At 40.1% G+C, this 25,175-nt stretch overlaps 1 protein-coding gene across 4 annotated transcripts in view; it reads left to right on the top strand.

Moving 5' to 3' along the window:
- The window catches only part of ITSN2 (intersectin 2), an 88,522-nt gene that overhangs the window by 15,463 nt on the left and 47,884 nt on the right, over window positions 1-25,175 (top strand). For all 4 annotated transcript variants that reach the window (XM_063330577.1, XM_063330579.1, XM_063330578.1 and 1 more), the window contains exons 3-8: window positions 17,371-17,463; window positions 19,131-19,194; window positions 20,949-21,112; window positions 22,414-22,611; window positions 22,891-22,987; window positions 24,634-24,776. In XM_063330577.1, coding sequence (XP_063186647.1) covers window positions 17,371-17,463; window positions 19,131-19,194; window positions 20,949-21,112; window positions 22,414-22,611; window positions 22,891-22,987; window positions 24,634-24,776 — 759 coding nt within the window. The remainder of the gene's footprint in view (window positions 1-17,370; window positions 17,464-19,130; window positions 19,195-20,948; window positions 21,113-22,413; window positions 22,612-22,890; window positions 22,988-24,633; window positions 24,777-25,175) is intronic.

The following is a 25,175-nucleotide window of genomic DNA, read 5'->3' as shown; positions in this document are numbered from 1 at the left end:
AGGGGCACGTGCTTTTGCTAGACCGCTTACCTTTCTTCTCTAAAGTCATAAAAGGACACAGTGAAAAGAAAGGAGTTCCCTTTGACCCTTCATTTCTGTCCAAGGTGACCTTTGTGGATGCCTTACTAACAGGCTGGAAATTCAAAGAGGAAAAGTAGGACTGAAAGAGAGCACGTTGATTTGTCTGGAACTCGGGGCAGACCTGCTAGTTTTTACAAATTTATCTCCCGTGCAAAATGTAAAGGTTATAATGACATTTTACATGAACAGACAAGGCTGAGTAACCTGTTTCTTCTTATGTAGAAAGGCTGCCAATTACAAAACATAAATAACAGCACCAGATGGATAACAGACATTTACCTCTGTGGAGTCCAGCTCTATCAAAGAGCCACTCCAGGCGTATCCATCTTCCCACTCTACAAACAAGATCAAGGATTGCCTACTGAGAATTTCATTTTATCCTGTAACTGTCTGAATATTGATCATTATCTCTGTGAAAATGATAAAACAAACCCAGTTTCTGGTAGTTTATTTTCCTTACATACAGCTCTCTATCCGGAGAAAGCTTTCTTAGGAATTCATCCCACGTCTTGCAAATGCTTTTGGAAATAGCATTTAGTTATACTAAATAACAAATACCTTCAACAATTCTATTTCTAAAGAAGGAGTTAATATACTAAGCACAAACAACAGTTAAAATGATAAAGGCTTTATTAGGTTAAAATGCACTTCCACTTAATTCATCTCTGTGATTGCTGTCTTCATCACAGAGCAGGACGAAGTCACCTTCACTGCGGGATGCCTTCTTTACAGCCGGAGAGCAGTTGCAAGATGTTGCTGTTCTCCTAATGCCTCATCTTCTCTAGGCTAGATTTTTTTCAGGGTTTAATGTCCACACTGATGCTGGATCTTGGTTTGGGGAGATTTAATCTCGACGGTCCAGCCGGAACGAGGAAAGCAGTATTTGCCGATCAGTATCTTTCACATTGTTTCCTTAAGTACCATTGGAATTTTTGGACTTTGCTTTATTTTTTTTGTTTATGTTTTTATTTGTCCTTCCTCTTCCCTCATACCACCTGTTTCCTTTTGATATAATTTTTTAGTGGTCCAGCAGGAAAATATTTTTGATAAACTGACGTGCAAAAAGTAATAATTGTAACTCATTACATACGCTTCTTGACCTTCATAAGTCAAAATGGATTTTATGCTCCTGTGAATAGAACTGAGTTTTGTGTCCCCACGCTTAGGTGTGTTGGAGATGAGGGTAGGTGTGAATGGGTTGAGTGGGGTCCTGCTTCCAGTGATGCCACTGATGCTCAGTTCTGCTGCATCTTCTGTCTAGTGGGAGGTGTCCCTGCCCATGGCAGAGGGGTTGCAACTAGGTGATCTTTAAGGTCCTTTCTAACCCAAACCGTTCTATGATTCTAAGAAAAGATCTGTCTCAAGATCCATGGTCTGAATTGTTTTGATTGAGGAAGAACCCTGGTCATCACGGTTCAATTTAAAACTATTTGAATGCAACCTGACTCGTAGCTTTGTGCGCACTGTAGATAGCGAAACTGTAGACTTGGATATCAGCAAGTGTAGATAACCGAGATACTAAGCTGAATTAGACCTTGCAAAGAAAATACCAGCACTTGTTCTCCTATCTAAAAGAAGGAAAAGCCAAGAAATTATAAGACAAGGACAAATATTTTCTGTGTGTGTCCTTACTTATAAATTAATCCTTCCTATCACTTTTCAGTGAGGACAGTGGTGTGATATGGAGCAAAATTCATATGCTCAAGTCAGAGGGGCATATACCTTCCACCATCACACCCTGAAAAAAAAAAGATTTCCAATTGTGTGTGCCATATTATCTGTTTTCTTTAATCCTAACAAGTCAGAAATAGTGCTACAGGATTGCGGAATACAAAGTGGTTTATTCATATTTAATTATGAGGACAATATGATTCACATGGAAGACGTAAGAGGAAAATCTTGGAAGGAAGAAATAATTAGACATGGAGGTAAATCTTAAATGGAATAAATTGAATAGGTTTTAAAAAAGGAATGTCGCATCTTATGCTTTCTTCAGTAACTGAATTTTGTAGACAAAGCATAACAGATTGTGCGTTTGGACTTTATTAAAGGAGTAACTGGCTAAAAGGGAGAGAAAACGCAAATATTAGGCTGGGATGTTGTAGTAGTGATACTCTGCATGGATTTTTATCTCGAGACTAGTATTTATGGTAACATCATCAGTATAAAGCAAAACGTATGCTGGTTAAATTGGTTGATGACACAAGCTTAGGAGTCATTTTCCAGCCAGAATTATACAGTGTGCATGCATATCATCGGTTAAATTTCATCACATTCCCGTCGTGCTGTCTTCAGATAGCTTTTAGTCATACCATTATGGGCTAGAAGAATTTTTGGTGTGTGCTGGGAACTCAGCAGTTGGCTGTGACTAAAGAGGAAGACAACCGGATGCATTAGATGATCACGTAATAATTACGTGATTTGAGGGAAAGGAAATGCATCCTGGACTATGATGGGTGAAATAAGGAGTACTGTGTGCTATTGCGTAAGGCACTGCTGAGACATCTTGTGGGATATAGGGTAGAATTTGGGTTACCTGCTTAGGAGGGGGAAAAAAAAACCCTGCAAAGATGCAGTTAGGCTTCAGTGTTATCCAGGAGAAATGAATTCTGTGTTGAGAAAGACTAAAGAGATTGGCTTTGTTAACCTACCAAAATAAAAGCATACTGGGTTTTTTTTTTTTATTTCATTGTATTTACTTTATAGTAAATAAATTTGCTCTTTATTTTTTCTTGTTAGGAAGATAAACATTAAGTAGGGAAAATAAGTACAATGTTAGCACAAGGTTAAATTGAGATGAATCAGCTGTTGGTGCTGTTGGTCTGGAAATGGGAATGGTTCTGTCAGCAGTGACGTTCTGGACCATGGTCAAGAAAAAAGTCTGATGGCCTCAAGGCAGAGCTCGTATTTCAGGAAAGAATTAATGTATTAGAGTTTCTTGGAGTAGCAGCAGTCTGGGCATGGTGACCTTGGTGGTGGCTTCCAATCCTGTGCTCCTAAGATGTTTAAAAAAAAAATAATAAAGTGGAAAAAAAATTAGATAATAACCTAGTGAAGATTAGTGTTAGATCTTCAGCCATTAATTTACTTCAAGCCTATAGCTGCTTTGTCTTGCTAAGATTTTACTTTGTTAGTATCGTGTGTTAGCTTTTACAAGGTAAGATTACACTGAGTGGGGAACCCAGGACGGTTTTTATGTGGAATACTACTACTGTAATGAAAGAGCTGCTTTATTCATTTTGGATGTCAGTGAGACTTCCTCATGGTTTTTCTTCAAGGCACATAAAAACACATAAAAAAACCAAAGTGAGATCTACAAATGCTTCTCCAAAATGGAGGCAGAGCCTGAAGGCTTATGAAGGGATGCAGAAACATGTATCTATCACATGGTTGAGCTTCAAAGGGCTTCGGTGGTTAGAATTTTCATTTCCTTGAAGGGTTAGCTGCAAAAGCTTGGAAATGTGCTACTCTGATAAACCACTTCATCTGGTTGTTGCAATTTAGGGTTGATGAGCATTGTGTGAAGTGGTACCATCTTAACGTCTACTAAATTCCATGTCGTCTGTGATCGTCGTGGCCACTTTGAACTGGCCATAGATGATATTAATTGGTATTGGCAGAATGAGTTCAGGTTCAGCCCACTAATTATAATGACAAGAATAAACACATTTTTAGACATTGTGGTCTGTCAAATGTATTTATATAACGCTGTGTTACTTTAATAAGGAATCTTGTGTATGTTCAGGCTTTTCAATATACTGCCTCGGTTCCTTAGGGCATCTGTTGTTTTTCTTACAATGGAACAGTAACCTTAAATCATCAATAAGATAGCTAGGAGGGGTGCTAAAAGAAATATCAGTATTCATGGGACTAGCGTTCTTACGAAGAACCTTCAGAGAAGACATTTTAATAACTTAAAAACATTTGGGGTTTTGTTGGATGTGAAGTTCTTTGCGTGCGAGTCTCCAGGACAGGTAAGATTAACTGAATTTGAAGTGCAGTTTCTTGAAGCTGAATTCTTAGTGCTGTTTATTGAAGTAATTTGTTTAAAAGTTATATTTATTTTTAATAATACTTGGTATATTTTAAAGCATGTACCACCATTTTCTCTTGCATTTCTTCTCATGAGCATAATTTTGTGTTTAACTGTGATCTCTGCGGTACAGTTTTTGTTTCTTTAGGAAATGTGTATTTCCTGAAACTCATGGTTTCACTGTTACCAAAGAACTCTGCACTTGTTACGGTGTGTGTTGATCAGTTCCAAGTACATGGAGTCAAAACTTGGGGAGGAAAGGTCTATGCCATGGCTATTAGATGCTTTTTTTTTTTTTTTTTTTTTTTGGTGTCTTTTTGACTCAAGAAGTCTGTCAAATTGCTGATTTCTGACAGTTGAGAAACTGTAATGCCCAGGGAAGAACCGTTCCTAATTCCCGAAGTGGCCCTATGAGCCACGGTGGAGGCACGATTAGGGACTGCAGTATAAGGTAATACCAAAGGCCTTACGTTCATAAATTAGACCATTTTCAATTTTTTTTATATTTAAAATCAAACTCCCTAGTGTGCTGGGAAAGTAGTATTGTATATGTACTGGATATAGTTGGCATGTTCTGCTAATTAGTAATTTAACATTATAAGGAGTCCTGTTTAAGCAAACTTTCTTATTCTTGCTTTAGTTACCTTTGTGTTTTCTTCCAGCTTTTCCTACATGTTTTCTTTCTGTCAGGACTAGAAATTACAGAGAGGAGGGTAGCAAGAGTGATCAAGGATGCAGAACAGCTTCCATATGAGGAATAATTGCATTGACTAGGACGTTTCAGCTTAGAAAAGAAACGGTGGGGATGGTGGATACAGTAGATGTCACCTTCTCAAGGTCATTCGTCATTTTGTAGGCAGGGGAATGATAATTGATCTCCGATAACATAAGAAATAACTAGCATCGAATAAAAATCCCATTGTCAGATATCAAACAAACAGAGCACTTTGCACGTTGTCAAACAGTAAAAGCTGTAGAAAGCTGTGGATGCCAAAAGGTTACTTGGATTCCTTAAGCGACTGTAGATAGGTGAATTTTCCATCCGTTAACGAGGTACCACCTCTGGTTCAGGAGCTGCAGTGGGGGCTGAGAAGACATCCTGGGCAAGTACCACCACGTGCTTGCCTCAGCCTGTGACTGTGTGCTGGGAGCTTCGCTAGGGAAATTCGGTCTGAGCTGGCATGGTTGTTACTGTGTTTTGTTACCTAAATTATCTTCTAATTTAATTTTATTCCACAGATCAGTCAGGAAATGCCTCTGCATTTTCCTTCTCTCCCACCCTTCCTGAGTAATTTTTTCTTTTTTTTTCTTTCTTTTTTTTTTTTTTTTTAAATTTGGTGGTTCTTCTCTTTTCTTCCTTTCAAGTCTGTATCCAAATTTTCTGTTGTAAATATAGCCCATCAGCCTTCCTCCTGGTCCCAGACTTCCTCCTCAAGGCTGAGAACCTGGAAATGTCATTTTTACTCTAATGGCCTGATAATGATGAGAACTACACAAATTGCTATAAAGGATCTAATATTCCTTAAACAGAGTTCTGCTCTGGTTTTATGTCAGCGTATGTTTTTGTAGGAGAATAATTTCCTTTACCCCACCTAATTTCAAGGTTCGTTCTGCATCCTCTTGCCTTCTGTTTTTACTGCCTGCATTTCTCCCGGTGCAGAAAGATTTACTAGCTGCTGCAGATGGCAACTCACCTGAATCTTATTAGTTTTGCTGCATTCCACAGAGATTTGCTAGACAATAATTAAACAAATTGTCCTTTTGTAAATTTTTAATTAAGTTGCAGGGGTTCTTTTTTGTGAATGCTCGTGAGCAGCAGCAGCATCATAAAAAATCCTTTTTCAGAATTAGAAAAGGTTAGTCTAAGCTCTAGTGGGCTTTTTCCACAAACTTCATAACTAAAACCTGTTTATTTCCGTATTGAAGACTTTGATGCTATGCAGGTTGACAGGCGTTTACTCAAAAAAGCTTCTGACTTGTCCTAAACTGAAGGGTAAGCATATCTTGCATCTTCTGTGTCATGCTGGGAAGGAAGGCTATGGAGTCCTTCAGCTAGAGGTATGATTACCTTAACAACAAATGGAGGCAGTTCTTGCAGCCGGTAGGGGAGAGTTCGGCAAAGTATGACTATTTTATGCCCTGATAATGTTGCTTAATTTGAACTTTTTGTACCTTCCATTGGAAAGGTTCTTGTTGATGTGACTTTTTTCTTCTCTCTCTTTTTCCACCTCTAAAATCCATCTGAAAGTATTAACTGTAGAACTAGGGCAGTGATCGTCCCCCTGTCCTCTGCACTGGTGAGGCCCCACCTTGAGGGCTGTGTCTAGCGTTTGGGTCCCTCACCTCAAGAAAGACCTCGAGGTGCTGGAGCGTGTCCAGAGAAGGGCAACGGAGCTGGTGAGGGGTCTGGAGCACAAGTCTTGTGAGGAGCGGCTGAGGGAGCTGGGGGTGTTCAGCCTGGAGAGAAGGAGGCTGAGGGGAGACCTTCTCGCTCTCTACAACTGCCTGAAAGGAGGGGGTGGAGACGTGGGGGTCGGTCTCTTCTCCCAGTGAGAGGACAAGAGCAAATGGTCTCAAGTCGTACCGGGAGAGGTTTAGGATGGATATTAGGAAAAACTTCTCCATTGAAACGGTTATCAAGCATTGGAACAGGCTGCCCAGGGAAATGGTTGAGTCGTCATCCCTGGAAGTATTTAAAAGATGTTTAGGCGTGGTGCTGCGGGACGTGGTTTAGTGGTGGACTTGGCAGTGCTGGGTTAACAGTTGGACTCGATGATCTTAAAGGTCTTTTCCAACCGAAATGTTTCTGTGATTCTGGGCAAAGGCATGGCTATGTCATTGGTAAAAGAATGGGCTTGTTTCCTGTGCTGCATCAGTGTTGTAACTCGGCAACTGCAGTAATTTCAGTGGCATTATTTTCCCAGAATTGGGCACAAAATACTTCTATATTTATTGCTCACATTGAATCTAGGTATGGGGAAGGCTTAGGTTAGGCCAACTCTGTGTGCCAGCTTTTTCCTGTAAGAAAAGGAAAAGTTAAATGAACTTTCAAGAATAAAGTATGAGTTTACCAATATTATAGGTTACAGTAATTACACTTTTTGATGAGAAATAGAAATCTTGTTTGTTTCCTTAAAACTTCAGAAAACACTGTTGAATGAGTTGTCACAAATTCTACGGAAAACTAGTGTAAAAGGTAGCATGCTAAAGTGCAATTGAGAGTACTGTCACGTTTATACACATTTCCTAATGTATTTTTTTACATTAGTGGAGCTCTAACAGATCTTTTAAAAAAAGATATTTTTTTTTGTTTATACATCTTCAAGTAAAATTGCTGTAATTTGCTATGTCTCTGTTGTGCTTTTTAATATTTTGCTTGCTTGGTGTGTAGCTTTATGTTTCAGTTGCAGCTTTGCGATAATTTAATTAAAAATGAGCTTCTGAAAATGGATAGCCATAATGAGCTAAATGATTCTGTGATTTTTATAAAGTATGGAAATACTATCCTGTTACTATAAACTGATAGTTTAAGTGCTTCGGAATCATTAGATTGTGCTGTAAAATTCAGAAAAGAAGTCGATCTTTGCTGTTAGCATGGCCTAGACTATTATGTATCTCTAAATTGTTTTAGGGATTATACTCATTCCAAAAGCAGGGATTATGTTTCTACATTGAGATCATTGCGTGGCACAGAAATCTTGACCTTCTTCCTTTACAGAGGGATTTTGTGTATTGAAGTGGGGGGACACCGACAACCGTTTCATCAGACAAAATACTGCATCATATGGAGTTCTGCTCCTGATTCATAGGGCACGTGGTTGGTTTAAACAAGCCCAGTGTTTGGTTTTAGTGAACTGCTGAACCTAAGGATTCCCAAATACACCAAAATATCTAGAAATCCTGTCCATAACGTAGAGAATATGAACTATACCCTAAAATACAATGTGTCTGCTGCTACTGTGTCCACATTTCTGTAAGGATGCTCTTCAATTAAGCAAGCATTTCTCAGCCAAATCTATGTTGCCCTGCATTTGCCTCATGCTATTTAACAGCCTGTCTGCAGGTAAGAGTTATTTTTGGGTAGCACATCAGAGACGCTTGAAAATCTTAGAAAATTCTCTTGGCTTCAATGGGCACATTCCTCGTAATTTTAGGGAAAATACAAAATTGCAGGAGAAACGTGTTTTCCTCTTGTTTAACGTGCTTTAGTTACAGGTGTTTCCTTTTAACTGTGTATACATTAAAGAAGCTGCTGAAGCTGTTGTTAAGCATGGACATACCCTTTGCCTCTGGTAGTTCCCGCAGTGTTGCTTAATATGCCGAGAGCCTCCGAGATGCATTTCTGGTAGGACAAGTAGTCGTGGGACTAACGTGTGCATTGTGAAAGGAGGTTGCACGTGGCTCCTACCGTGACCTGAGAACATGGGAGCTGGGAATAGGAGATGCATTCCTCGAGGAAGGGCAGGTGGTGCTTTGGGATGGACCAACTAGTAGTTCATAACATATTTACACACCTAAATAAGAATCAGTGCTTATTATCAGTGAGCGTTTTCTCCTGTGCTTGATGTAAAGAATCAACAACAAAGGAGGGAAGCGAATATTGAAAATAGCAATAACACTGATAAGGAATTTGGAAATTCAGACTAATGGTAAAATGTTCTGGATATTTTTGGACTCCTGGAGTGTTTACTCACCACTGAGGAAAAATTAGAAGTATGATTCAACATCTCAGTTGGGAGCATTGAATCTGGTCTGTAATAAATACTTCTGTGGTAAACTTATCTACAAACGCAGACAGAAGAAGATTGGAATTATTAGATTTATCCCAATATGTCTTACACCAGACAACTCTCTCGAGTCTCCTGATGGGATACAGTAATGCAATTGTGGGTTGCATTACGGAAAACCCCTTCTTGTGCCACTTGAGGCACGCTGCTGCATGTCTGTGTTGAAATTTCACCGTCTTTAAACACGGGGATAAATATTTGTTTTGTGTCATTATGAAGCTTAATTCCAGTTTTTTGGATGGTTAAAAAGGTGGTGGTATAATCACTCATCCTCGTGACTTATGTGTACAAAGAATGCTCTTTCAATTTAGGTTTATTATCTCTGTTGAGTTAATTAACTTTGTAGGTCGTAGGAGCATAGTTTTTATTGGAGAAAAACAAGCAACGCCTATCAGTGAAAAACAAACACAGCTCTTTGGAGAATGTGAAAAATGTCTTACGATTTTCCGCAAGTGAAACGTTACCTTTATCCTTTTCACTAATAGCACCGCTCTCGATACCTTTGCCTACAGGTGGTACTAACCAGCGGTAGAGTCTTACAGAGCATTTTCAGGTCTGTTTAATTTTTTTTCTAGGATTGCACTTTTTTTTTTCTCCCCATTTTTTCAATTGCAGCTTACCACGTTAAGGAAAGAACCGTGTTTGTTTCTGGTGTTGGCAGCCCATCAAAGCAAGTCCTTTATTTTCTTCAGAAGATTATCTGTCTGATGCAGTGTTGTAAAGGCATTTCTGGAGCTGTCCTACTAAATGCTGTGATCCTGCCGTAAACAGGCTCTCATGCTCGGTTGTAGAAAGGTGTATTTTATATAAAATGAGCTTAAAGGAACAGAAAACGTTGTTTAATCCCCAGCGTAGTCGCTTGTTTCCAACACTATAAAATTGTGAGTGCTACCACATTGAATTACATATTAATACTCATTATGCGAAGGTGCAGTCAGTATGTGTTTTGTTATCTTTAGAGAAGTCTTGAATGTATATTAAATTAAGAATGTGTAGCACTGGGTTGTTTCTGTGGGTCTTTGTCATTCCTTGCAGACTTTCTACGTGGGTAGAATCCACATTTGACTTTGAAATCTTGAACGTGTTCGTGTTGTAGAGCTACGGTGTGGGCAAGTAGAGGAGCTTTCTCTGTTAGTTTTCTGATCTGGTATAAGGAATCCACTGAGACATTTTTGGACCTTGAGTCCAGATTTCTCATTTTGGATCTGGAGAACACTTCCCAGTCCTGATATTTTTCCCCAGTCTTCTCTGAAAGTACCAGCCTTCTCTAGAAAAGAAAGGTAGTTTGACGTCTGTATTCCAAATGTGAACATAAATATAGAAATATGTGTTTTCATAAACAAGAAAAGCAAGTGAAGCCAATAGTTAACTTTATGCTAGGGAGAGTCTTTGTGGTGAAAATCTCCAAGTTCAGGATTTCTTGAGTTTTGATTCCTAAAAACACAGCTTAGTCAAATATAGTATTAGCTTCATCTAGGTGAGTCTTGCTTCATGTGTGAAGTTATGAGATTGCAAAGTAACCTCTTTGGAAGCGTAATGATTTATTGAGATATCATATTGTCAGGGAGATTGTATTTTTTTTCCCCTCCAAAATTATGCCATCTATGGTTGAGGAAAAAAGTTATTTGTCTCATAAAAATTTCCAGGACACTTAAGCTAAGTCAGAAAATTAGTAACATTCTGTTCATTGGCTGCAGCAAAGCCTGTCATGGGAGCATGTAGTGGCAACTGCATTTTGATTTCTGATGCTAAACTGATATTTAAAAGTATTGTAGTTCACTGCTCAGAACGAGTGCCAGCTCAGAATCTCTGGAGAACCAAAGGTTCGCCACTGCTCCATGAAGGAGATGCGAGCCCCTTGCTCCATCCTGTGATCGGAGAGGTGTCTGCGAAGAGGTTTTGTGATTCGTGTATGACTTGCCATGAGGACTCAGGCTGTGAGGAAGGAAGAACAACAGCAATGTCTCTGTACAAAATTAATTGTTCTCTTTGGTTGGATCTGGCTTATGGGCAAGACATTTCTCAGCCCTGGGACTGAAGGCGTGTTAGTGCAGAAAGCGTTGAGCTAAGCCAGATAAGTTTAGATGACAGCTGGTCAGTATTCAAGAATCACCTTCTCCGTGTCCAGGAGCAAACTATACTGACAAAGAGGAAGGCAGGAAAGAATGCTAGGGGACCTGCCTGGATGAACAGGGAGCTCCTGGACACACCGTCACACAAAATGAAACTTTATACGGAGTGGAAGAAAGGACAGCTAGAATGGGGGGCATACAAGGAAGCTGTCCGAACAGCAAGAGACCTGGTTAGAAAAGCTAAAACTCAGAATTAAATCTAGCCAAGGAGATCAAGGGAAACAGCAAAAATTTCTGTAGGTACATTAATGGTAAGAAGACGACTAGGGAAGGTGTGGGCCCCCTCAGAAAGGAAACAGGGGAGCTGGTGACAAGTGGTATGGAGAAGGCCGAGATTCTCAACAACTTCTTTTCCTCAGTCTTCACTGTCAAGGGCTCCAGCTACACTCCCGGAGTCACAGAAGACAATGGCAGGTGTTGGACGGAACTGCCCATCATAAGTGAAGGTCAGGTTTGTGACCATCTGTTGAACCTGAAAGTGAACAAGTCCATGGGACCCGATGGGATACACCCACGGGTACTGAAGGAACTGGCGGATGAGGTTGCTAAACCGCTTTCTATAATATTCCAAAAGTCATGGCAGTCTGGTGAAGTCCCCACTGACTGGAAAAGGGGAAACATAATCCCTGTTTTCAAAAAGGAAGGAGGAACCAGGGAATTATAGGCCAGTCAGTCTCACCTTCGTGCCTGGTAAGATTATGGAGCAGATCCTCCTGGAGGCACTGCTGAGGCAGAAGAATAACGAAGAGGTGATTGGGTACAATCAACACGGCTTCACCAAGGGCAAATCATGCCTGACAAACCTGGTGGCCTTCTATGAGAAGGTCACAACATCAATAGACAAGGGGAAAGCAACTGATGTCACTTACCCAGACCTGAACAAAGCCTTTGCAGCTGTCCTGCATGACATCCTGGTCTCCAACCTGATAAAATATGGCTTTGGTGGATGGACAATTCAGTAGATAAAGAACTGGCTTGACGTCCGCACCCAAAGAGTGGCTGTCAATGGGTCCATGTCCAAGTGGAGGCCAGTGACAAGTGGAGTCCCTCAAGGATCAGTACTGGGACCCAGCCTTGTTTAACATCTTCGTCAGCGACATGGACAGTGGCATCGAGTGCAGCCTCAGCAAGCTTGCCGATGACACCGAGCTGTGTGGGGCGGCTGACACGCTGGAGGGAAGGGATGCCATCCAGAGGGACCTTGACAGGCTGGAGAGGTGGGCCCATGCCAACCTCATGAAGTTCAACAAGACCAAGTGCAAGGTCCTCCATCGGGGTCGGGGCACTCCCAAGCACTGATATAGGCTGGGCAGCGACTGGCTTGAGAGCAGCCCTGAAGAAAAGGACTTGGGGGTCCTGGTGGACGAGAGGCTCAACGTGAGCTGTCTATGTGCACTAGCAGCCCAGAAAGCCAATCGTATCCTGGGCTGCATCAGGAGAAGCATGGCCAGCAGGTCGAGGGAGGTGATTCTGCCCCTCTACTCCACTCTCGTGAGACCCCACCTGGAGTACTGCGTCCAATTCTGGAGCCCCTACTACAAGAGAGATATGGACGTGCTGGAGCGTGTCCAGAGAAGGGCCACGAGGATGATCCGAGGGCTGGAGCACCTCTCCTATGAGGACAGACTGAGAGAGTTGGGGTTGTTCAGTCTGGAGAAAAGAAGGCTCTGAGGAGACCTTCTAGTGGCCTACCAGTATCTTAAGGGGACCTGCAAGAAAGCTGGTGAGGGACTCTTTAGGATGTCGGGTAATGGTAGGACTGGAGGGAATGGATTAAAACTAGAGATGGGACGATTCAGACTGGACGTCAGGAAGAAAGTTTTTCACCATGAGGGTGGGGAGACACTGGAACAGGTTGCCCAGAGAGGTGGTGGAAGCCCCATCCCTGGAATTTTTTAAGGCGAGGCTGGATGGGGCTCTGAGCAACCTGATCTAGTGGGAGGTGTCCCTGCCCATGGCAGGGGGGCTGGAACTAGATGATCTTCGAGGTCCCTTCCAACCCTAACAATTCTATGATTCTGTGATACATCTTGGATGGAAGATGTTTCTGTTTGACTCTTCCTGCAGCTTTGTCCTTCCAAGAAAAAGAGTAGTCTTGCCTTTGTCACAGTTCGATGTGCCCAAAACTTGGTTGTCTGTAAACCAGGCAGTGTAGTTTTTTCTCAGCAGTGATGCTGAGTGGCCAGTTTTACCGCTGTGGTAGCTTTGGGAAACAACTACAGTATTCATGAGGATTGTAGCATGTTTTGATGATGATTCCACAGGAGAACTGAGTTTCAAACTAATTTTGTCTGTGGTAAGTCTTTATTGTGATGGTTTTGGTTGTGCTATAAACAAACATGACAATTACTTTGAGGAATAGTTTCGTGACGTGCGTTGTGGAATTGTCTAGACATTGTGATCCCCGTCGTTCAAAGTGTTAATTTCAGATAGACCGATGTGGTATTTTTGCTTGGTATTTTGAGGAATCTTAACTTAAATGACACTTTCTTTACACAGATTTTTCTTTTCTTGTTTGTATCGCCAAATGGTAATATCAACAGAGTCATGAGCACCTGGTTAAGCTAAAAATAAGCGGCCGCGACACTTTCACCTTCCCTCTTGTGCCGTGCTCTTGATTTTGTTTCTGTTGCATATTGGGTAAGGAGTTGGGAAAAACAGTGCATCCTTTAAATAAGAAGTGTTGGATGCCCACACTGCGGATCCCTACCATAAGTGTTGCGTGGTTTTTAATTTTATTTTTTTAAACAAATGTTTTAATTGCCCAATGATTATTAACCTGTGTGCATAAAACAATGACCTGCCTGAAAACAGCAGACGCTCTCACTTACTTTCCAGGCTTAGCTTGTAAGGAATCACAGCTTTGGAAGGACTTTGTGGGAATACTGCCTTGTGTCCCCCTGCTTAACTCATTTCTGATTGGAATTTAGTATATAAATGTCTTAAATTTCAAGGTATTTTTGAATGTTGATGGGTGTTAAGAGCCATGTGGCTAAAATTGTCTGAACTGAATATGTTTTCTTTAAATTCATATGTACAAATTATGTATATTTTTATATATTTATCTTGAAGTAAAACAGTCAAATTATGTGGGAGGAGGTCTGCTTTGGATTTTAAGACTTACTACATTACTTTCTTCCATGCTTATAAAAAAACGTCAGTGGAGAGCGTGTCTTTATGGAACTAGGCACCAGAAAAAAAGGTTTTTCAGTCTCTGCCCTCAGGATAAGGAGAATCTGAAATTCTTCTTACCTTTGAAAAGAAATTATTAGCAGGTTGGCCTTTTCAGAGTATATATTCAGTCTCCTGAAACATTCACTTGATGTACATTTGATAACGTGTGTTTGTAGTTGTCAGTGTGCTGTGACAGTAGCTGCTTGCACTGACTAGGTAGGACTATGCTGGAAGCACTTCTTGCTATAAAAATTTGGGTTGTAGTCAAAAAATATTGTTTTAAAATTAAATTTATACTTGCAGGAAACGTATCCTGGAGATGGTCGCTGGAGAAATGCTTTTGCATGTTTAATTTGGGAACGAATAAACTATGCTAACAGCATAATTTTTTCATAGTGTGCAGCCGAAGGCCTTTTGTTATGGCTGTACTGATATTTTTTTTTTCTTTTTTTTTTTTTTTGCCAAGGCTGGGGTCAGCAGTGTGAAGTCCGTGGTGGTGAGAGTCAGGGAAGCTGGAGCCGGGGGCAATAAGCAGACGTGCACCCCACATGTCTGCCTTCTAGAGGGCTCTGCGATGATCTCAAAGTTGTTGGGGCAAACCTGTCAGAGAAAAGCCATCGCAGTCCTCTGAGCAAAATTCCGCGAAATCTTTAGTGTGCAAAACATAGATTCTCGGGGAGTGTGAATGAAAGATGAATGCTGATATTGAAACACTTCTGGAATGAGATGTTAGTTGTCGTACAGCTACAGGGGCAAATCTAGTGATTTGCTGAGCGGCAAAATTTTAACGTGTTTGATACAATGCCATGTAGAACTTCAGATTTCATAGCTGGAGAGGAAACATAACTTAGCAGTTTGTATTCAAAGAGATGACTTGCTGAAATATTTTAGAAAAGATTCAAGATTGATTGCCATCTTCTTCCTTACTTTGGGACATATAAATAGGAAATTGTGCATTTCATTACATGTTTAAACAGAAGTTCCCTCATAATGTAAATGGGATTCTTTAGAAAAGGTACTGTGGTGCTAGTAGCTCCAGACAAGGAATTTTTTACTGTATTTTTAGCACTTTGCAGCCACTGACCACGTGAATATATTGTGGTGGTCTTAATCCTTCTGTCATTGATTATAAAAAGCTGAGGAGTGCTTCAAAAGGTGATCAAAACACAGTGTTTCATATGAGGAGAGTGTGGTGTTGCTAATATTTTATTTTCTGTAAATGAAAAAAACTGGTCAGGTTTTCTAAAGTTGCTGTTGACAGCTTTAGGCGCAATTCTTCATCTCGTCAAGATAATTTCTATAAGCATTAACCACATTTGTGGCTTTCTGCTTATATCTTAAAACTAACATTTTAAAAATATTTAAGTGCTGCTCTAATTTTTGCTGTTGGGCCAAGTTGTGTATTATGGCAATACTTGTACTGTCTGTCAACTTCCAGGCATCTGATTTACACTTATTTACATTTATTATCAGTATCTAACCTAGATTTATTTAGACACCTTTAATTTGAAGAAAGGAATAAGGCGGGTTCTTGAAGCGCAGTTTTGCATGCAACCTGCAAGCAGCTCCTTTCATTGAGGCCACACTAAAAAAAAAAAATCAGTGGATCCTCAAGAAAGGGAGGCAAAAGTCCAAATTCAGGTGCTTAAAAGTTGTATCTTTATGCCCTCCCACCTTTTATTCTCATTCATATCCCCACCGAGTTTCTGTTTCGCTTTGGTTTGGTTTTTTAACTATTTTTATTTCCGTTTTAAGCAGCAGAGGTTCAGTTCGTTCTGGAGAGTTCGTTTGTTCGGTTTGTTCATATGGGAGGAGAAATGATGGTCTTAAAAGGACCTTCTTAAGAGGAGACAGTAGGCCTTTTTGGAAAATGTGTTTGCATATATGGATAAACACGGTCGAGAGGTGATTAACGTCATTAATTTGCGTGTATTGGCATGTGTGCCAGCTTGCCCTCTGTCCCTTTGTTCCTACTCTCTGGAAAACGGTGAAAAGAGCTGTTGAAATTCTGTAGGTTCAAAGCTTTGAAAGTAGGTTTATGTAGGGAAAGAGGAAGCGTTTTACAAAGTGCGGTGGTTTTTAAAGCAACTTGTTAATATCTTATTAGAAGAATTATTTAGTCCTTTGGCTGTCTTTTAGTGAGCAATACAAATACTTGATGAAGAGAGTAACAGCTCTTTGGAAGAGGTAATTCTCCAAAAAATGTCTTTTTAAAGGTGGGGTTTTTTTTAAGAAATAACCTTTAATGCTGTTCTGGGGGTTTCCGTTCAGAATTTTGGCTAATTCTTGCATTCATTGATTTGAAAAATTAGGTATCTGTGAAGAGCTTCCCAACTATAACTTCCTCCTACTTAAAAACCAAATCCAATTATTTCTGGCAAAGTGCTTTTCCTGCAAAGGGCACGCACCCTGACCTTTATACGGCAGGTCGGAGCGTTTCTGAAAGGCCCTCTGGTTCCGCCCGCTGTATCAGCACAGCGCTGTAGACAGGATTATTCCCTGCAATTTCTCTTTGTTACTTTGAGGCTGTGATATTTTATGCTTGTTTTTTGTTTGTTGGGGTGTTTTTGTGTTTGGTTTTTTTTTTTTTAAATATTGAAAAATGGTAAGTCGAAATTGTACGCTGTTAAAAAAAAATTCAATAAATAAAACAACACAGAATGTTACTCCTTTGTCAGACAAAGCCAACGTATTTTTGTTAGCAATCCCAATTTTGATTTTAGAGTATTGGCAAGACGAAGCGTGAGTCTTTTGGGCATCTGTAGAGTGTTAGTCCTCTGTATGAGAACCCCTGAGTGACATTGGATCCCCTGTATTTCCCGGTGAACTAGAGGAGTATTTGGTTCACACAGGGTACGGTGAGCAACGTGCATATCCTGCCCCGGCCGCAAACAATCGGCAGGAAACTGCTTTGCCCCAGCTCTGAAGGACGACAGAGCTTGTTTGAAAGCCGAATGTAATGCAATCTAGCTGAGGAATTGTCTCAGCCAGCGCTTGCACATCTGGGAAGCAGGTTTGCCTTTCGGAACGTCCTTGCCAAACTGGTAGGAGCTGGGTGTGTCTGGGTCTAACTTTGTCTCTCCAGAAGCCGAGCTTTTATGTTGTTAAGTGACGTGCTTTATTTTTAAAAGTCTTCAACCTGTTTTGTTTTGTTTTGTTTTAGGAGGCCCAAACATATGGGCCATCACCTCAGAAGAGCGGGCCAAGCATGACAAGCAGTTCGATAGCCTTAAACCCACAGGAGGCTACATTACAGGTTGGTCTTAGGTTCCGCATTACACATTAACTTCTGTGTACACATAACTATCTTTGTAAAACAGTTTGAAAACTACATCCTATTTCTAGCCCTTTCTTGTGTGACTAATAACCATATTCTTTGGGCAAGCAGCCACCGGTTATTACTAAACTTTTACAAGCTTTGGGCTAAAGTCTGGCACATGAACACTCTTCTGTTAACCCCATCGCTTCTGCAGCCAGCAGTTCTTTGCTGTCATTCTGTCTAGTTTCGAAAACCGAGGAGAATCAGGCCAGATGGGAGGCTGCCAAGGAGCACTTACAGTAGCTATTGTGGCAAGTGACACCAGAGACACCAGAAGTGGCTCTCCTCTGTCTGAGCAGTGTTAGAGAATACTGTGCTGTTAGATATCTTTGTTTTGGGGGAGGAGGCAGGGAGAGAGATGCTGGCAGCTTGTCCTTGTTGATGACTGCTTGCAATTCATTAACCCTTGGCGAATTCTGGGTAGGCTAATGGTGTTTTGCAATGGCCTGCTGTCAGTTCTAGTTGCACTCAGCTGCTTCTCCTCTGAAACAATTGGGTCATGTTGCTGCACACCTCAGAATTTGCAGGTTGAAGATTTAAGAATTTGCTTGTGACATGAAGAAAAGGCTCGATTTCACTGGCAGAGATGACTTAATTTAAGAATGCCCCATTCTTTGTGTGTGCGTGGGCATTAAAGATGAGCCCTGCCTGCCCAGCTATCTACTAATGCCCTAGCTGGTGACTCCACTGCCCCTGCTTTTCCTCATTTTGGTCCAAAAAAGACTGAGGAAGGAGCGGGAAGTTATCAATTTGGAACACACACATCTTCTGGCAAAGTGGTATGTAACTCCTGCTTTGACCACACAGCTCTGGGAGGTTGGTGTTTACCACCAGCTGAAAAGTGTGCGGTCCCAAGGCCTACCTTTAGGCCATATCTGGGCTCTTACCTACACATATGTCTGGAGGCTTCGTTATTTATTTGGCAAGTGCTTGAAATGAAAGGCTGCGTACGAATATAAGGGAAGAAAGAGCTGAAAGAATAACCTGAAGTCTTAGCTTTAAACATCTTTCTAGGTGAGCATAAATCACTATCCGTGTATTATTACGAGTTTAGCAGCATGATCAATACCAATGTGGAACTTGGTATGGAATTGCACAACAGTTCCCGTTCCCTTCCTGAAATAGTGTAATATTATTTAGAACACAATAGAACAGAATATTATTTAGAACACAGTATTTTTCCAGTTTTTCTAGAGAGGCAATAGTGGCTACAGTTAGATTGGATGAAAGAGAAGGAAAGAAATAGGAGGCACATTACTTTTACTTTCCTGTAAAAGTAATTGGGTCAGAACTGAATTTTCAGTCATTTTTACTTCTTTAAATCTTGCATCTTTAAACTGTTGGCAGCTGTTGATTTGTGACCTGTTAAAGCTTTTTCTAGCTACTTGAAATCGCTTCTCAGAGCACAGATTCAGGATTACAGAATACGTGGGTATCTGACAGTTGCTGTCACCGGGGAAGGAGTTAGGTGGTATGAAACTGGAAAGTTTGGCATCCAGCATGCTGGTTCCTTTTGAAAATCTGTCCCACAACAGAGTGCTGAGGTCTTTGGAAAATCTATGTCTGTAGTGTAAAAGCCTGTCTGTTGTTCTTGTTTATCACAGGTGATCAAGCACGTACCTTTTTTTTGCAATCAGGTCTACCAGCTTCAGTCCTTGCTGAAATATGGTAAGGTATTCTTTACTATTTTTATATTTTTTTTAAGATAGGAGATGCGTAGCAGTCAAATACTGTCTTTGGTATGTTGCATTGTGTCAGAGGCTTTCAGCAGTCAAAGTAGGAGTGTTGTCTGAATCATTGTTTTAATTTTATTAAACTTACAGGAAGGATTGAGCCTATATGTGTACCAACACTTAATTAAAAAGCAGTATGTTTCTAAATCTTTCTTATGGTGTTAATTCAAATTGGATCATACTGAACACAGCCTTTCTAAACTATAGTAAGTGCTTGAAAATTATGATAAATTGCAAGGCTTTCATAGAGGGAAGTGTCTGTTGGACTGCCACAAAAATCATTGTTAAGCCTTGTCTTAATATTTTTAATAATAATACGGAAAAAGGGGTAAATAATGGGTTAATGAATTTCTGGAGATACCAAATTGAATGGTATTTCAAATACTAGTAACCGCTAAAAATGTCAATGAGATTAAGCGTGGGAAAAATTATGTGCTACTAAATCGGGAGTGGAAAATATACTGAAAGTAGAAAACAGGGAGAAAATCTAAAGCCACAGAAAACGTTAGTAGAAGGTCAGTTACAATCCACTCTGAGAGAGCAACCAGGAACTGCAAAAAGTGCCGTTCTTTGCAGCGTATGTGTGGTGGTTGCAACACTTGAAACACTTTTCTTCTTTGTAACTCCAGTCTTCACCACAATATTGTGTTTGTTTTGGGGTGCTTGGTTGTTATCAAGATGTACACATGCTAAAGGACACGGAGCATACGCTCATAATAATTAAGAACAATTCACTTGCGAAAGAATATTAAAGAAACTAACTGAATGCAAAGTTAGTTTCTTCTTCAGACAAAGTGCTTAGGGAAGAGTGGTAAGGAAACTTGCACGGGGCGTTGAGTCTTTATATTGAATAGTAACAGAATGAAGCTATGAAAGGGAAAAATGTAGTTTAATATTAAGTCTTTTTTTTTTTTTTTTTCCCCTCCTAATTTATGTACATTCCTGTGCCTGGTCCTTGCATGTTTACGTATTAATAATTTTTTAGATTTTTCTGTCTCACCAGAAATTTTGGCTGTTTATGTATATGCATATATATCCTGTTGTATTTAAGTTTATCTGGAGAATTGTCAAAGGAAGACAGTGTATGTATCAGTCTTTAAAAAAACCCAAAAAACACCACATGCTGTTTGTGAATTAATGCAGTTTTCATAGTGGTATATAGTGCCTTGAGCAGGTTTCTGCATCCTCCTGTTTCAGATTCTTGCATTAATTCCTTACACCGCCAGACATTACTTTAAAATAATTCATCTGGCTGGTAGCATAGAAAGAAGCATAGCAGAGGCATATCTGTAGCAACAAGTGTATCTACTGAGCAGGGGACAACTGCTTTTCTAAGTGTCTTCCTGCTTTCTCAGGTGTTAAATATACAGCAACTTTAAAACTGAACTCTGCAGAAGACTACCAAGTGAATTATACTTAACTGCAGCTAGATCGGCATTATGTTTGGAAGTCCAGGTTGACCTTCAATAGCTGTAGGTTGGCAAACTAGAAAAATTACGGTCTGCAAAATTCTGAGGGTTTGAATGTTGTCAAAAGTAGAAAATCTACAAATGGTTGCAGTAAGTTTGTTCTTTTCTTGTACAAAAGCAGTAAATAAATTCGATAGAAAAGATTCTCATTAAGTGAGAAAATTAACTTTACGTTTCTTCCTTGTGGGCTTTTTAAATTTTATTTTATTTTATTTTTAAGGACACTATCAGACCTGAACAAGGATGGAAAAATGGATCAACAGGAGTTCTCTATAGCCATGAAGCTCATCAAGCTGAAGTTGCAAGGACAGCACTTGCCTGCGGTTCTCCCTCCTGTCATGAAACAAACTCCAGTATTTTCGCCGCTAATGTCAGCTCGCTTTGGTACTTATGAATATATAATTACTTAGTGTTCAGAGGTAAAAAAACACAGTTAGTTGCAGCCAAGTACAAGATTAATCTGACCATTACAATGGAGTGAATCGGTAAAAAAAACCCCCAAGGATATTTGGATTTAGGAAATTCACAAAGTCACTTTCTTGACATTTTTGATAATTTCATGCTTTGAAGACATTTAATAATAAAGAAAAACCTTCTATTGAGTTTTGACATGAGATGCAAGAAGACCATTCACATTTGCCATCTGATTTGCAGGCCGTCATCTTGTACTGAATGTCTTTTTTTGTCTCCCTCCTACTCGTTCACCTATTTATACTCGGGGGTTTTTAAAGTTAAACTTAGTAAAGGGCAAAATTTTGGTAGAACGCTTATTTTAAACTTTTTTCAAAATCAATCAGATTGTCTGTTTTGGTTATATGAGCAATTGACTATAATTACTTTAACTTTTTTTTTTCCTTTTCTGACAGTGTTTTGGGACTCAGTGCACGCCTGTTGTTATGTTGTCGGTTTTTTAGAACAAAATATATGCAATGACTTTAGCTGGATTACAAAATTAGCGCATACTTCTGTGCTGAAATTAAGTGTATGCATATATTAATTACATACATGATTTTAATAGTCTTCCCATCAGTAAATGTTACATGTTTGCATACAAGTGCATGCATTTATAGATGGCTGTGGTTGGCGTACGATTGCTTCCGATTAACCTTCCATCATAGCATCGGCATACTGTTGTCTTTCACAAGATTCACCCAGTAATTAAGTGCCCTTATTCGCTTCAGGCCGCTGTCTTAAATAAACCACTTGCTGGGCACGGGTACGGACTTTTCACCCGTACGGATTCTTTCAGGGCCAAAGCTTGGAAGAGGCTTAGTTCAGAAACAGCATCATCTTTTCCCTACGGAGGATTGTCACAACTTTTGAGTTGTGTTGGAGTTCTCTCTCAGGGGCCAGACGTGGAGAGGCTTGTTGAAGAACAAGTTACAGCTGCAGTTATAGAAATTTTGATCTTATTCTTTTGTGAAATACTAGATCTCAGTCTACCTTAAGAATGAATTGTTTGTAAGGATTTATTTTTAAGTTGGTGTTTTTCAGTATATTTTCCTCTGTGAGCTGTCTAGTCTAAACTTCAGAGAAAAAGTAAATATTGTACACGAGCATCTATTTTAACTCATTGTATCTCTAGACGCAGGTTGCTGTCTGTAGTTTCTGCCTGGCATAATGGAGCCAATTTCTTGCTGGAGCCTCTGCAATACTAAATCAAGAATTGTTGCATTTTGCTCTAGGAATGGGTAGTATGCCAAATCTGTCCATGCCAACGTCTATGTCTACGATCACACCATTAGCTCCCATGTCTCTGACCTCCATGACTTCCATTCCTCCGTTGGTTATCTCCGCTCCCCTGGTGCCTTCCGTCAGTACCTCTTCCTTGCCAAATGGAACATCCAGCCTTCTGCAGCCTTTGTCTGTACCTTTCTCTTCAAGTAAGTATAGTACAGTTCGATACTTGCTTTTAGAATTGTGAATCTTATTTTCTCTATGGCTAATTTCAGACAGGAATGCTAATACTTGCATGGGAGTTAAAAAAAAAAATGTAAAAATTGGATTTTTTCCACATTTGTCAAATCGTTTCTAACTAGTTAATCTTAACAGCAAAGCACTGATTAGCTTTTCTTACTTCTATCAAAGCCTTGAACGTTTATCACAAAGCATTACCTTATACCCAGTTGCTTTATGGTTTTTGGTTTGTTTGTTTGTTTCAGCACTGCCTCATACTGGTTCTTTAGGTCCCATGGCAGGAGGGTTTGGTGGTACTAGTATACAGAAGGCACAGTCACTAATCGATTTAGGATCCAGCAGGTATGAAAGTTAAGTTTAAATTGGTTCTGTCTTTAACTTGAGTAGTATGTCTTCCAAAACCTACAGAGCATTTCTATTTTCAGAGTATATTCAGTAAAAATTAGTGTACCTAATATGACTGACCAAGACTGAAATGATGTGCACAATAAATAGTTTTGTCAGACTTCCTGAAAATACCATCTGAAGTATGCGAGGAGTTCAAACGAGAGAAAGCGGTGCCAAAAAGATAGGAATGTACCTCATTAGTAAATGGAAGTAAAACTTACCAAGTGGTTATAAAAGCAATGTTTATGGATTGATGTGCTCATTCATTATAGAGGGCACTGCGTAATTAGCAGGCATATAAGAATAATATTTGTTATAAATATTTATGCGTGCATTTGTTTTATGAATATTAGAAGATGATGAGTCTTTGCCATCAGCTGCTCTGTTTCACTGATTGTAGAGCTTCGCCATAGACAAAGAGAGGGAGGGACTAGGCGTATCTATCCCATTGGGCACCCAGGGCACAGTCTCCCAAAAGACAATCCAGAGGCTGTCTCAGCCCCAGCTCACTTCCAGAAGGTGCCTCAGAAGTGCTTGCGCCTCTTTGCTGCGGATACAGGGCATCAGGGATGGACATACGTCTAACTTTGGGCTCCTCATACAGGCAGACACCTGATGCTAGCAGATGTTCAGTAAGATGATTGTAGGCATGATGTGTGCCTGTAATAATCTTTTCTCTTTTTCTTTTTTTTTTTTTCTATTGGAAAGCTTTTTTTTTTTTCTGGTGTTGTAGTGTTGCAAAGTAACTCATCTTCAGTGTTACTATTGACAGCACTTTCACCATCATGTTATCTAATTCCACGCAAAGGGTGTCTATCCAGCATCGTGCCCGACAGGCTTTGTTTATATCAGCATTCTTTCTTTATTGCCTTGGATAACACTGCAAATAGTTTTTTCACTTGACAGAGTAGGGGATTACCTTAAACAAGGCAGGCTGGATGCACCTGATTTTGTCTGATCTTCAAAGATGGGACAGAGTGAAAATGCTGGGAGTTGCAGGTAGAAGTTTTATAGGTATAACGAAACACTCCATCAAGTGCTATTCTGCAGAAACCGAATGAGTTGGAAAATCTCCATTCAGCCTGTCATTGTCACTAATAAAAAGAATAGGTAGTGGTGGGATATAATGGCTTTAGCAGCTTTAGAAGCTGCTTTTGTTGTGAGTTTATCAGATAAATTTTTGTGCTCCTGGTTATTCATTTGCATACCTCTTAAAGTGACTTTGACAGCTGCCCAATACTTCACAGCCCTTCTAAACACTCTTGTGAAAGTCAAGATGTTTTCCTATGGTTTCCCATAGTATTATTTTGCAGTGCTGGAACAATGAATTACATGGCATAAGTGCCTGTGATACCAAGGGAGCAGGATCTTGGGTTCAGGAGTCTCCTTTTAGATATGTGTCCCTACTTTCACATTAAAATCCCATATTGGTGATGAAAATATTTATAGCAAGTTAGCACAGGTAAAACTTTGTGGAAGTTGTTTCCTGTTACCAGAAGATGTTATATGTCTTCTGTTCAATGCCTGTTTATTAAGCCAAGTAACTTACAGTTCTTTCTTGCTCTTTTTTTTTATTTTTAATTTCTTTAATTTTATTACAGTTCAAATTCTTCCTCTAGTGCTTCACTAGCTGGGAATTCACCAAAGATTGTATCCACAGACTGGGCGGTTCCTCAGGCCTCCAGATTAAAATACAGGCAGAAATTTAACAGTCTGGATAAAAGTATGAGTGGATATTTATCAGGTGAGTATGGCATTTGATAATGAGGGGGAAAAACAGCAGTGTTTTCTCCTTCTGGGACATCACAGGCTGAGGGATGGAATCCTGGCTTGGGATTTGACTTCCATGTGAAATAAAAGCTGAAATTGTTGACGTTCAGATATGCAGGAGAGCGTGTCTTTCGGCTATTGGTTCCAGTCAGCCAAGAAATGGAAATGGGTGTCAGTTTATTGGCTTGGGCTCTGTGTTAGACTCAGAGGGGCCTGGGAAGGCAGCATTGTCCCCAGGCAGATTTGGGAAGCTACAGCAGCAGTCGAGGGGAAGAAGAAGTGGCAGTGGTAAGAGCCTGAGAACCATCAGGCTGGGGAAGTTAGCTCCATAAACTCAGCAGTCATTTTTCAAGTGTCACTCTTTGGACTGAGA

The sequence above is a fragment of the Chroicocephalus ridibundus genome, chromosome 3, assembly GCF_963924245.1.
Source record: "Chroicocephalus ridibundus chromosome 3, bChrRid1.1, whole genome shotgun sequence".
NCBI classification, from domain to species: Eukaryota; Metazoa; Chordata; class Aves; order Charadriiformes; family Laridae; genus Chroicocephalus; species Chroicocephalus ridibundus.
Note: the sequence above shows the minus strand (reverse complement) of the source record. Positions and strands in the feature narration are given on the sequence as shown.